The sequence below is a fragment of the Dermacentor andersoni genome, chromosome 10, assembly GCF_023375885.2.
Source record: "Dermacentor andersoni chromosome 10, qqDerAnde1_hic_scaffold, whole genome shotgun sequence".
NCBI classification, from domain to species: domain Eukaryota; kingdom Metazoa; phylum Arthropoda; class Arachnida; order Ixodida; family Ixodidae; genus Dermacentor; species Dermacentor andersoni.
In genome coordinates, this window is record NC_092823.1 from 90099546 (window position 1) to 90114036 (window position 14491).

Sequence of the window (14491 nt, forward strand, 5' to 3'; positions counted from 1 at the left end):
GACGGAAGTTCCTGGCGAAGACTGGAGCTCCCGACTCCGACGACGGCCCAGGATGACACCCTCGGTCAGCAGCCAGCTTCTGCTTCAGCTGCTTCAGGGGCGCTGTGGATCGGAGGTCCAGATTCAAGACGTCCAAGGGAGTCTTGACCATCCGACCCAGTAGGAGGTCACAGGGGGCACGGCCAGTGGCATCGTGGCGCGTGGTTCCGTACTGATACAGTACCCGGGCAACCTGCGTCCAGAAATCTCCAGCCTGGCTCTTCTTGAGCTTGCCTTTGATGGTCTGCACCACCCGCTAGGCTTCACCGTTTGAAGCAGGGTCAAACAGTGGAACCATCATCCGGCGGATCCCGTTCTTGTCAGCAAGGCCAGGTACGTACTCTGTGCTGGCGAAAGCGGGACTATTTTCGGACACAATGACGTCCGGCGACCTCTGGGTGGCGAAGACCTGTCACAAAGCCGTAATGGCCGCGCCTGCTGATGGAGTGCTGACAGGTATAACCTCCACCCACTTCAAAAAGGCGTCCACCACCACCAAAGAGTAATGGCCCTTGGAGGGCCCTCAAAAACCGTATGCAGCCGGGACTAGGGTCTCTGTGGGAACGGGCAGGGCGTGATATCCAGATGACGTGAGGCCCGCTGATGCTCCTGCAGACTTGGCAGCTCTGAACCATGTCCTGGTCCAGACCGGGCCATCAAACGTGGGACCGGGCCACCATCTTGATCTTTTCCACGCCAGGATGACCCGCAGCAACAACTGCAGGACCCTGGACCGGAGACTGTGGGATCACCCTCCTGGAACCCCACAGAAGGCAGCCCTGCTGGAGGCTCAGCTCGGCGGCCTTGCGGCTATAGGCCCGTTGTACCAAGTCCTCCCCACGGAGCAGCGCCTATTGCTACAAAGGAAACCCATACGGGTTCCTCGAAAGAAAACCCTCATAGTTGAAGAATAATTCGTCCTGGTCCGGGACTCGAACCCGGGACCACCGCCTTTCCGAGGCAGCCGCTCTACCATCTGAGCTAACCAGGCGGCTAGCAGAAGGCAGGGCGAAGTCGAATTTGTCGACAACACGAAGCAAAGGCAAGAGTTTTGACGTAGTAGTTCTGCGGAAACCCGCAGAAACCCGGGTTTCCGCAGAACTACTACGTCAGAGCACAGCCTAGATTACCTGAGACAGGACTGGGGTCTCGGCTAGTCAGCTGCCACACTGCAGATCTAGAGAGTACGTCATTTCATTTTTATGAAAGGACATAAACGAACACTAAGGAAGAAGGGTACGACGAACCGCCATCCCGCGACAGGGCTGACCATAACGTTCTTTTTGAGGGCAATGAGACTTGGCTGGTCAGGTGCATCACACAACGCCGTGGTGAATGATATAAGCACAAATGCGCCGCACGTTGTTATTTCGCCTAAAGCTATCGTTTGCATGTTTAATATGCAAACACGTTGAAATCAGTGTGGGAGACGCACTTTTCCTGGTGAAACTTTCGCGTCATCGCGCAACCTCAGCCATCAAAGCTCGCTAGGTTGATGCCATCCTACTTACGTCGACGCCTCTCGAGGCACCTTCTGTCTCTAGCGAAATTTCCGAGGAAGTTTCCTGGCCAGAAAAGAAATATTAAAGGACACTGATGCAGCCATGCAAGAGCCGCCAAATTGAGACTGTTCACTTTAGGAAATCGCGAGCATAGTGACAAGGACGTCCTTCACAGGGCCGAACGGTGTTTTGGCGGTGGGCGGAAAGGCCACTTCGAAAAGTAGTACCGTTCACAGACAAGGCGTCAGATGCCATGTCGCAGGCAGCGCAGCGGCAGACATGCTCTAATTTTTGACAGCACTGTGGCTTAAACGGGAGACTGCGACATCCCGACAATTTCTTATCGTCCACCAAGCACAAAAAGCTCATCTTGTTCCGTCCCTCCGTAAGATCGTTCATTGGTATGGCGTTCCTTGAACGTGATCACCTACGTGGGTGATCACGCGACGTGAATGTCAAGTATCGCTCCAGCTAGCCGCGTCTTCTCAAGTGCGGGTTAGACTTTGGATGTCACCTAGGGAAGGCGCTGCCTATTATCGGACAGTTGTACTTGCAAGCCGCGTTGCGTAGAAAGACGATGCTAAGCACATTGATTGTCACCGGCTGCACCGGGCCAAGCCTCTGTGAAGGAGGCTTCATTCAACAACTCGCCTTCTTGCCAATGTCGTTTCTTGGTATGACAGAAAAGGCCCTCTAAACATGTAGACATGGAGTATCAGACGAGTTTCCTGAACTGCTTCAGCCAAGATTCGATTGAATCCAAGAATTATCCGATGAAATTCTACATCAAAGACGGAGTCCAGCCTGAGTTGCACAAAGTGAGGCCGGTGCCATACGACCTCCGATCTCCGAGAGAAAGTTGAAGCCGAATTGAACGGGTTGGAACAGGAAGGCATATTCTCGCCAGTAACCCATAGGAATGAGCAGTTCCAATCGTACCCGTAAAAAAAGAAAGATGGTTCGCATCTGTGGTGATTTCAGAACAACCATAAATGCTGCCTGTATAGCCTAGCAGCACCCGTTGCCCAGTATCGTGAAGACAGCGTCGCGCTCTGCCTTACGCAAGATTGGTAGTCTTACGTGTACCAACTCGTAGATTCCCACAGAGCTCTTGCTAGGCAGACGCACGAAACGTACACTATAGTATGCAGAAAGCAGAGGCAAGGCGAGTGCCACTACCAACAGTTAGTGGAGGAGCCGTGCTATCTAGGTATGTATACGTGTGTACTTACGCCTGCCTTATTATTGTTATGCTTCACCAGCTAGCCCAACAGTAAATAGTTCAGGTGTCCCAGATGTGAAACAAGAAGTGAAACGGTTCTCCTTTTTTTTCTAATCACGTTTCATTGCGATTTTTGGGACGTCTCTCGAACGCCGTATTAATGCTTGGTCGGGATGAAAGTTCACCATATAGGTGGCGCCCCAAAGTGTAACGTGCGGCGCACATTTTGTTCGGATTTAAACGTTCAGCTGCTCTTGCTACTCTTCGTGTTCTCAGCAATCAAACTTCTCTTTGACTGAACTTCCCGCATACCACGCAGAAATAAGAGCGCAGCCAAAAAGTGCCTCGGCGGCTTCCAAAGCTCCGTTTCTGAGGTTGCGGGTTCTCCCGCTCGCGGTACCCACACACAGACGAAGGAAGTATCCAAAAGCGGCTGCATGCCATGCTTCGGCTGCACGTTCATCAACCTCCAATTTGCAAAGTTCATCAGCAGCCATTCACTAGAGCGTGTCTCAAAGCTGGTGTAATTCCTCTAGGACGTTCAACCCCGTTGATAAATAAATCAAGGAACTAAACTGAAACGGGAAGGCTCGAGTTTTGATGGCAATCACATGGGCAACGCAGGCGAAATTTCGTCGTCACCGTCGCACTGATGTTCCGTACACACACACACACACACACACACAAGCGCGCGCGCATATATATATATATATATATATATATATATATATATATATATATATATATTTATATATATAGCATTGTATATAAAGGCGGTTAAGGGGGGTTGGTTACGATTAGTAAGAAACCGTACACAACACATGTACAGTCGAGCGCAAAGTTCTAACGACCAGAGTTGTCGCTATATTTCTTTTTTCTTCTAAGCCTAGGCACAAAGGTTGAAATCAAGTGTACTGCGCACGTGCGCCTCCTTGACCGGCGCCATGCTTTCTATACAATTTCAGGTTGCACGGCTTTGCGAATATTTTTTTTTTTCATTTCTCTTTTTTTTTGCATACGCCATGGTCTCTAGACGGTTGTATTCGACTTTACATGAATTCGATGTGATTATGTGTGCCGTGCATATGCTAGGGAGTTGCTATATTATTGAAGCGCCAAAATTTGCTCAGACTAGGCTTTACGATCTTGAAGGAATTATTCCTCAGATGTACCTCATCTGAAAGTAGTGTAATTTCGCTGGTGCCGGCGGCAGTGCTCCTTACAGGCAGAGCATCAGTCGTTACACGCCCTACTCAGTATATTAAACCTCTTCTAAAGAAACTCTAAAGAAAAATACTAACTCAGATTAGATTGATGAAGCCTTCTTTGAAAACTATATTTTCGTCATTTGTTTGCGGCATTAGAGAGTTTTAAAATAGGGGCCCCAAACGTTTTGGGACACCAAAGAAATAGCGTCGAAGCCACTGCGCATGCGCGAGACGCGAACAGCGTTTGGGTTTTGCGTTGGGAACGCTATTTCACCGATTTAGCAAGAGCCCAAATAGCGGCCCCAAAAGCTGTGCGTCACCAAACATGGCAGCACCCATCGAAGCGACGGCTGCAAGCTAGCACCAAACTGGGTTCGATTCGTGGTAACGTGTGAAGTTCGCAAGCTAGGAGAAGTGACTGCGGTCATCGCTTTCTCTCGACTAGCGTGTGTTATGAAGACTGATTCATTAGACGCCGCTAATTCCGAATTCGATTGTAGATTTTATGGCTCGTAGGCCTAACACGGCTAAGCTTGGCTGGTGAAGGGAAGTTGGTTTGCTCAAAACTAAGCGCAACTAATTGTTTGCTGCTTACAGAATAACCTCTAAATTTAAACTAAACGCGAATACACACAAGCCAAAATTATATTCCTGTCATAAAACGGTATATTTTATTTTATTATTTCTGATAGCTTTTCTTTGATGCCGTAGTGGCGCTGTCAGCGCAAGACGCTATCCGCAAACGCAAAGCGCTATTCTAAAACTCTTTACTTCTGCCTGCCCCAACACTAACACCCGCAGAGCTCTTTGGGGCCCCAAACTATTGGGGCCCCTGTTTTAAAACTCTCTGTTCGGTCGATTATTAAACGCAAAGATGAAGGTCAAAATCTTATTTTTTTCCTTTTTCCGCCGGAACCACAGCGTCGGTACGTCAGCGTGACGTAACGTATTTCAACGTATTAAGCCTGTTTCACATGATGCGATTATCGTCGCACCGGAAGTGCGATTTCCGTCGTTTGCGATGAAAATCGCAGTCGCAGTGCCGACCCCCCGATTTTCGGCTGCGACCAACCGGTTGGTCGCACAGTCGCACCGTCGCACCGATCGCTGCGATTTTCCGTCGAAATTGCGCGGAGAGCTGTCAACGGAGCTATTTCGCCGGTTTGTTTTGGAAAATGGCGTTTCGTACGACAAGTGCAATGCGCGGAGACGTGGATCGTCGAATTCGGTACGTACGCGAAGGGAGAATAAAAAAAACTTGTACCGCAGATTGCATTCTCCGATTGCTATGCGTTTGTTGACACGCTACACAGCAAATGAAGTGCATTTTCACGCTTGCTTCGTACGCCTTTGCGAGTTGTCAGTGCTAGGAGGTGTTCGATCCCCAGCAGACGACGAGGTCGTCACAATGTTCTTTTGTAACATCGCGCTTACGGAGCAGCTTGAATTATTTCAACCTCGGCAAGGGCAAATGACAAGACAGCAAAGTACCCGAAGTTTCAACGTTGCGCTGAACGCGGTACCGTTCAGTTGCATTTTCTTGTCGGTTTTCAAGCTGAATTTCCCGATGCATCTTGAAAGCTTATCTTGCCTCTTATTAAATTTGACAGAGCAAAAGTGTAGGCTATCGTAATGAATTTGCTACGATAGCATTAAATCCGTGGCTTGAATAAAATATTACATGCACGTTAAGTTGCACCTCTTCTCTGGAAAATTTTTTTTTTCTTGCACAGAAACCAATAAACATAGACTATGTTGCGGACTTTGTATCCTTACTGCATCTGTATGAACACTTGCTCTGCAAGGTAATTAACTGTACAGCTAGTAGATTAATTAAATTGCTTGCTATAGTGGCAAAGTGACGACGTACCTTCCTGCACAATTTTGTAGAACTCGTGCAACAATGCGAAAAGCAGGCAAACGGGCTGTTCTTGTGGGGATAAACCAGTATAAAACGACACGCTGAAGAAAAGTAAATCAAAACTGTGCAGTGAAGTCAGCCAGTACAAGCAGTTCTTCCATGTTCACAGCTGATCAAGTGTGCAGAAACATTCATGCCTTACATGTTTCTAGTAAGTTTCTAATAAGTTTGTGATCACAAATATTAGTGTGTAAACCCATATAACGATATCCGCTGCGATTACTATCTTTAGAAGTAATGAAATACCATGCTACTTGCAAGAACATACATCACCCGAGGATTTTAGAACAAATTTCTGCATTTCAACTATACACAATATGTTGTTTATTCAATAAAAGACCACAAACTGGGCTTTTTTTGCAATGACAAACTTATTCCAAACTTTACTTACATATAGGGAAGAAAAAAAATTATAGACAGAAATATTGTTCTTCAATTTGTTCACCTGCCACTGTGGCTATAGCAGTCTGCTGCTAACACAAGGCGAGGGGTTGATTTGCCAGCCATGGAAGTCGCATTTCGATGGGAGTCGTAGGTGAGAAAAAAAGCTCTTGCACTTAGGTTTAGTTCACCTTTTATTGAACCCTTACACTTCAAAATGCTATTGCATAGGGGGGCATGCTTATGCAAAATCTAACACCAATAGAAAGCAAAGGGCAGAATTGTAAAACAATCATCTTTCGTGATAATTCAAGTGTGTAAATATTCATTGCATCAATATGTATTGTTCAACAGCACTGCACAAATAAGCATGATCAGGTATAGCAAGTACTCTGTCAGGAAGCTGGTTCTACAGATGTATAAATGTCAAGGCATGAATGCTCATACTACGTTGCACACATAGCACAAAAAAAACCTTTTTCAAGAGTTTTCCCTTCTGGCAGATATGAGTGGGCCATAAGCAGCAGAAACTTTATTGCAGGACATTGTGTAATACCGCTTATGAAAGAATGCAGAGAGTGAAGAGGCTTTTAACAGCAGTAGCTCACGCTGCTCTAATAAGAGGAACGATGAGCAAAAACATTTCTGGTAGAACACTTAAACAGTAACTTTCTGAAAGACAGAAAATTCCAGGTGAGAGTTGGAGGTACATTAGGCCCACACACACCAACAACACAGGCATACTACAAGAAACACTACAGCCTATGGTGTATTACAGTCTATGGGAAAGCTATCTTATACAGAAATCAAGAATGATGCAACAAGCCCTCGACAACACTGCAGACTTTCTTGGCCAGTCTGGCCTCTCGCTTTCTGATAAGTCAGCTCATATCGACGTTGGAAAAAAAAGAAAGACTAGAATCAAGAACTACCCCAGATTGCACATTGTGATCCACACAGCTGGACAAATATGCCCGCAAGTCAACATCCACAAATCCTCAGCTAGTGTAAGCCCATGACGGCAGAGCCAGCACGTGGGTGAAACAATTATGCAATGCCTGGGCGCAACTTCCACACCTGGTGAAAAGAATAATCTCGAAATAATGGGGGTGGACGAGTGGATACTATAGAAAATCGCAGACGCTGTGCTCGTGTCCAAGGTGTGGTACGGTATGCAATACCAGCAGCACACAAAAAAGACAACTCATCGAATACAGGCATCGGGTAGTAATAACAGGTCTTTCCAACTGTACCATGCTTGAAGACCTCTATGAGAAAGAGCTAACGAACAAGCACCTCGACAGAGTAGAGTTGCAGCCTGCAGCACAAATTCTTTGTCTCAAGAGCTCAGAACCTCGTCCCAAGATACTATGCCAGCTAGCATATGAGATGCAAAGACGACTACCCCTCCCTTCAGAAACACAACCTCGGGAGTACCTGAACTTGCAACATGACAGGCCCATACCGTGGAATATGGGGGCAAACAATTAGGCCAGGAGACTGTATGCAACTGCCAAACACACAGAGGAGGTTGCTAATCATGAAGATGCAAGCAAACATAAGGCACATATAGTACACTGATCTGGCAATAGCAGTATAACAGTAGTATGACACTACATAAACTTAAACCCCATATAACGTTTCGACAAGTGGACTTGTCTTCTTCAAGGTCCACGTGTGGAAACGTTGGCTCCTAGTTTCACCTTGTTCTCGTGTTGCTCATCGTCTTGAATTTCCATCTCCTGCCTTCCCCGAGTTTTCCCCAGAAAAAGAAAGACATCTTTGAAGGATAGATAAAAATTGGTGCTTGATGCAGCCAAACATAAATAAATATGCTACAGAAAGAAAATAGAGAAAAATTCCAAGTGCAGGAAAAAATCATTACAATTGCCAATCCTGCATGCCAGCACCTTTCAAGAAACACTGTTGTTATTCCAATAGACAGACTGACAGCTTGCTTATGTAAGCACATTCTTCCAGTTCCATGCCATTGGGAAAAAAATGAGTTTCCTGGAAGGTAGCCACATGCACACTTGGTGATCACAATGTTTTTTTCCCCTGGACTTGTATATCTATATGTATTTTCTCCTTTTCCCGCTTTTATGTTTGGTTTCATCAAGCGCTAGTCTTTATCAGGTTTTATTGCTGTACTACTTTGTGGTAACCTTTATAGATCACTGCATTTTCACAATAAACCTTTTAATTAGAAGTTAGCATACCCTGTTCTTACTGCTTCACACTGTACATTCTTGCTACATTGGCCAAATAAAAGATTTTATAAGGTATCATGAGGGCCATTAAAGTGACTTGTTGCAGTCTAAAAAAAAAATGAATAGCCTGGCTGCAAATGGCACCAGAGAACACATAGGACAAACAAAAAAACCGAGATGATCTAACAACCAAAAGCTTAATGTACACACCGAGTAAATGCTCGCTGACAAGCAATAGACTGAACATACATAAAAAGGAGAAGCAAAAATTCATGTGCGTTTCCTGACAGGAAATGCATCCATTTCTAACGGAGGCCGTGCTGACAAGATTAACCCAGCATTTTTAGATTTACAGCTTCCGTAATTTCTCTAGGCAGCCGATCTGCACAGAATGCTAGCTTCTTCCTCTACAATGCACGCTCAGATGTGGAGAGTGCATTGTAGAGGAAGAAGCTAGCATTCTGTGGAGATCGGCTGCCTAGAGAAATTATGGATGCTGTAGATGCAAATACACTGGGAGAATCTTGTGTCAGCATGGCCGCTGTTACACTTTCAGAGATGGATGCGTTTCCTCTTGGGATCTGTATGGACACACATCAGATCTTGCTTCTGCTTTTTGTGTAAATTCGATTTATTGCTTGTCGAACAGCATTTACTCGGCATGTTCAATAAACTTTCATTTGTTAATACACCTCATGATTGTCTTGGTGTCTAGCAGAAAGGCGTTCATTCTTTTTACAGTGAAGCTGTATATGCCTAGGCGAAACACTCATGGTCCGATCCCAAAAACCCTAGTGTAGGGGTATGAGCCATTGCATTCGTCTTGCATGATGGATGGAGACATTTCTTGTTGGGTAGACATAGAAATGCTTCTGCATTTCAAACATACATTATATTTGCGTATTATTGCAGGGAAGGGACACAAAGGGGGATGGGGTTAAGACAAGATCATGATGTCATTATTATCACAGCAAAGGTGTGGTGGGCCATTGGCTAGACAGATAGTGACGTCGTTTCTCTCTAGCAGCAGAGCGCGCGTGCAGCAGTCTCTCCGACTTCCCAATAGGTTCGAAAATGTGTCCCTGTATTTTTTTAAATGAAATGTGCAGCCCCAGTGTGTCACTTCGTAACTACAGTGCATAACTGAGTCATAAACATTATGATTAACGCATTACAAAACACAAGTGCGTAACATAATTCAGAAAGACTTTGATGGACCCGCTGGATTAACACAATGAACCACTCCATTGCAATTTCTATGATGGTGATCTTGCAAAGTGCAATGTGTGGCATTCCAAATAAAGAATGTGATAAACCCAAGCCAAACATGTCCATAACCTCATTAAGAAACGCAGACATAACCAATAATATAGAAAGACTTGAATAAACCATTGGAACTAACCCAGTGATAAACACCGGGGCTGCACATTTCAGCTTTGCTGGTTCACCGTCTCTACAGGGTGCATGGGCAGTAACTTTTTCTGTTATTGTTTGTTAAGTATTGTATATTGTTGTGCCAGTAAAACACGTTGGGCTAGTTGGTGCAATGTATTGGTACTGCTTTTTTTGCTGGTTTTTTTCTTAATGTTGTGCCCTTCTTCCTTTTGTAACAACTTTTTTATTCCCCCTTGCATAATACTCCAACCTTGCAGCCTGCGAGGTATATAAATAAATAAGTACATAAGCACGCAATGCATTCATTTTGTGCGTGGAACAAAAACGCATTGATAAGCTTAGACATATAGTCATTGCTTCACACTTTTAAAATGAATAATTATAGCTTGCTATCGACATTGAAGCAGCCTTTCGACAGCTAGAAAAGGAATCAGTTTTTCCAGCTCTGAACATTGAATTGCAGGCAATGCAAGCAGGCATAAAATTCTGCCAATATAATCTGTTTAGGAATACCAAATTGGAATAAACATTGAGGCTTGCATTTGTACTTTCTCTGGCTGAGCAATCTAGTTTGAAATGACTCCCATAAGCATGTCGTAACAATGTTGATCTAATACAGGTTAAATGCATGACTAGCTTAAGAAATCTGGATGATTGCTATATATTACAGTGAAGAAACTATAATATCTAATAACATTAATAATATAATAATAATATTTATTTCCACAAAACAGGCTAATTAACCGTGAGAGGCGTGCGAGGCTGAGGAGAAAGCTGAAAAATTCTACGGCAAGTGCGCCTGCCGTGGGCCTACGATCCTGCATTACGAATAGCGCATATTGATATGGTCTTCTTGTTAGAAGTTCCGAGTATACTACCAGCGCGAGACACGGGACAACAAAGTGGACGAGAAGCGTGTCTTTTATAATGCTTTGTTACAACGTACAGGTTTCTACAAAAGTGACGGTAACTGCTCGAAACATTTGATGCGTCGGCTTTTGCGCCTTTAGAAATATTTAGAGAGGGCTCCCATATATATATTCGCAGCGCAAGCACGGCGATGGACGAACCAGGCTAGCGCTAAGGTTGAATTTCACAACACGATTTTCATTCCACGTCGTAATCACACAGATCGTTTGAGGCTTCGTTCAGGGGCACACGCGGGCGTTCGGGTAGGTGCTTCTTGTTGCGTTTGGCGTAAGAATATGGCTAGGAGCAGGCACCACATATGCGCAATGACGGGCAATATACACGCATCATTTCTCCAGAAGCTGACGCCGAGCACGGGTAGCGCGAGGATCTTGTTGGGCTGACACGACAACTTCGTGGCAGCCGAATTCCGAATACTGCATATACGGTGAGGGTAGCTATATGAACTTGTCGATAGGTCATCTTGTAGATTGTTGTAGCGTAGGCAGAACGAAACAGTCATAGAATGTAGATAAGACAACACACAGCGCTGAACCACCTGCGAACAGCTGTTTACGTGCGCCACCGACGTGCGCGATGTCGCACTGAACTACAGAAACCGCCGTCGCGCACCCCAAGACAAATCTTAACTAACGTTTTTAAATTAGTAAACGTACATATTATTTGCTTCTAATCAAGAGAAGTCAATAATATTATAGTGTAAACGTGTTATTCACTACAATAAAAGAATTATGCAGCGTGTGCCACGAAGCCTGGCAGTAAGCAACCCTGGGCGTCGCACCAGTCGCATTCTTAAAATCGCAATCATGTGAAATGAGCCCTCAAAAAATCGCATTGCGACGCGTGCGACAGCACCGATTTTCGTCGTTGCAGTCGCAGCATGTGAAACAGCCTTTAGCGCGTGTATATGTCGCATTGACTCAGCGAAAGGTGCTGAAACTTGATACGGTCGGCCTTTTTCTTCTTTAGAGCACGATCTAGCCCATTTTTGGAGATAAACACTAAGCTAGGCCCTAACAGACACATCAGAATCAATGATGTCACGGCATGCTGGTGCAGAAATTTCAAGGAGTCGTTGCCTCACGCGTTTTCTTTTTATGCCTTTTATGAGATGCCAGGCCTCTTCTCGGGGTAAGTGGCTACTGAAGAGTAACTTGCGAACACAGACGAAACCATTTTAATTCGTTAGCATTGGAAATGCCAAAGTGGAAAAGAACATGTATGTGCCTGAAGTGTGGGAGGACTGCCACGGGGTACAAGTATAGAAGCAATGGGAGAGCTTAGAATAGCGTCCGCATGTAATACCTATATATCCTCCGGACCACGGTCAGTTGCGCTTCACTCCTCGAAGTGGCAAAACGTGTGTTGAGTGAGCTCCCAAACAAAGCGTACTTTTCAATGAGGTGAACGCGGTTGAAATCATAGATCCGGTACCTCAAAGAGGTACGACGAAGCGTTTCTCTCGCATTTACCGCTAAATTTCCAGTGATTTGTCTTTTTCCTGTTCTGTGTCCATTTAAGGGTGCCAAAAAATTTAGCTCACAAGCATGTCTCGCGTCCGAGGAGTTCGCCGGCAGAGCTAAACCTTGCTATCGCGGTCAGTGCTTCACCCCTCCGGCGAAATAAGGTCACTTTTTATTCACAACATTCGCTGTTCGCTTATCTTACTCGCATGTATCATTTTTCAGACAACCAAATGTCTTTGAACCCAGCGGCGAAGTTGATGACACCCGAAGAGATAGAAGTCCTGAAGGCAGACATCATCAGCGAAGTATCGACGTGGACAAACCCCGATGCCTTTCCAGGACGGCCCGCCCTCTTCATCGTGCACGCGATAAAAGAACAAAATATTTCACTAATGACACCATAAAAATGGTCGCTGAAAGTTGCCGTACAAACGTTGTATGCTGTATTCGAGACGACAGGGCCTCTTCACAATAGCAATAACAGTGCTTAAAAATAAGCTTTACTGTAGTTTGTGTGGGTGTATATTTCGAAATTTAATCGCACAACTTAAAACGCAAGCCATACTTAGCCAAGACAAGTCACGCGGATGGTCTTACCAGGAATTTCTCGTTCTGTATTTACGGGTTCTTGAACTTCTGCCTAATAAACCGGCTGACTCAAGAGCGAAATACTTCTTTAAGCCACATTTAAGTATTTTCACTATGCGGCTGTATGTAAATTAATGAAATGTCAACAAGTATTGGTAAAGGGTCTTCTCTGGTTTTCGCACATTTACGTCAGTTTAACAAGTGAGGAAAGGTAAAGGAATATCTGCGTAAATTAAGGAGAATCTTGTTTGCTGGCTCGTGTCCGCAAACTGGCGGTTAGAAAAGTGAATTGCGGTTGTGAGCCGCGTGACCTTCCGAAACTGCCAAGTGGATTATAAGAGTAAGCCGAAAGAGGATGCTGCAGAATAAATTTGAGCGCCTGTGTTATGGTGTACGCTTTGCCGTCGACAAACGGATATGTGCCACGCATGATGCGGAAGGTTAGGCCACCCGGCCGACGTCTGCCCGGCACCCGAAGACGTGATTTGCAGAAGTTGCGGGAAGCCAATGCTCGTCCGAGGATAACACGTGTACCCCCCAGTGTGCCCCGTGTGGAGGGCCTCGCCCTACTGCAGACATGCTGCGCAAGCAGCGACTCCAAGTACCATATGTGGTTCGCAGAAGAAGGCGCAAACGTCAGCGCGCCAAACCATCTGTGCCCACCGACGCCAACCAGGTGCGGAGCAGCAGCAGATCCCCGTCGAGAGCGCCACGCGCTTCGCCCAGGAGCGGGCGCACCTGCTCCAAGGAGCGCTCGTGATCCAGGGGACATGGTGCAACTGCATGGTGGCAACTGCCGTCACCCAGTTTCAAAGGAGACGCTCCTACCTTCCATCCATCCATCCATCCATCCATCCATCCATCCATCCATCCATCCATCCATCCATCCACCACCTGGCGTTCGACTACAAGCATCGCCCGCTGGGGAGACTCGGTGGGCGGACTGTGTCAAGGACGGTGTCAAGGGAACGTCACCCACGGTAATGAGGGAAGCATCACCACTGAGGCCGAAAACGCTTTGCTAAGGAGCGCCTTTGAGCGCCTTCAAGCAGAGGTAGACGAACAAAAATTAGCGGCTACGTCGCCGCATTCGCAGTCGGCTTCCCCACCGGGAACTGTAGACACGCCCGTCGAGATCTCGTCGGAGACGCCTGTAGCCGAGCGCCCCGCTAAGCAGAGAGCACTGTCAAGGCCCTTATACTTATTTTATTTATTTCCAGTACTGTTAGCCCTGCCGGGCTGTTACAGGGTGGGAATACAGAGCACAAAGTTCAGGAAAAGAACGCTTTCAAATTTTCTTCAAGAGGGTCAACCATGTTATTGCTCGGAAATGCACACGAATTCAAGATGTTCCACTCAACAATTATCTTGACAATGAAACAGTACTTAAAGACATCAACTCTTGGCACATAAGGCATTATAGTGTGATTGTGATTAGTTCGCGGTGAAACCCTTCCAGGTGGCTTCAAATACAAACTCGAATTCAGGTTAAGATTATTGTGATAGAGTTGATATAACAACTTAAGGCGTGCGATTTTCCTGCGCACAGCCAACGTATTGAGACCGGCCCTGACGAGCATGGAGGTTATCGAGTGCGTTTTATCGTAATCAGAAAAAATAAATCTAACC

The 14491-nt window shown here is 45.8% G+C and overlaps 1 protein-coding gene across 4 annotated transcripts in view; it reads left to right on the plus strand.

Moving 5' to 3' along the window:
* The window catches only part of LOC126544291 (juvenile hormone acid O-methyltransferase-like), a 177196-nt gene that overhangs the window by 88519 nt on the left and 74186 nt on the right, over positions 1 to 14491 (plus strand). For 3 of the 4 annotated variants that reach the window (XM_055062513.2, XM_050191551.3, XM_055062515.2), the window contains one exon: positions 12497 to 12948. The exons of the other annotated variant lie outside the window; for it this stretch is intronic. In XM_055062513.2, the coding sequence (XP_054918488.1) occupies positions 12497 to 12678 (182 nt within the window). In that variant the 3' untranslated portion in view covers positions 12679 to 12948. Of the gene's footprint in view, positions 1 to 12496; positions 12949 to 14491 lie in introns of those variants that run through there. 4 annotated transcript variants of the gene reach the window in all.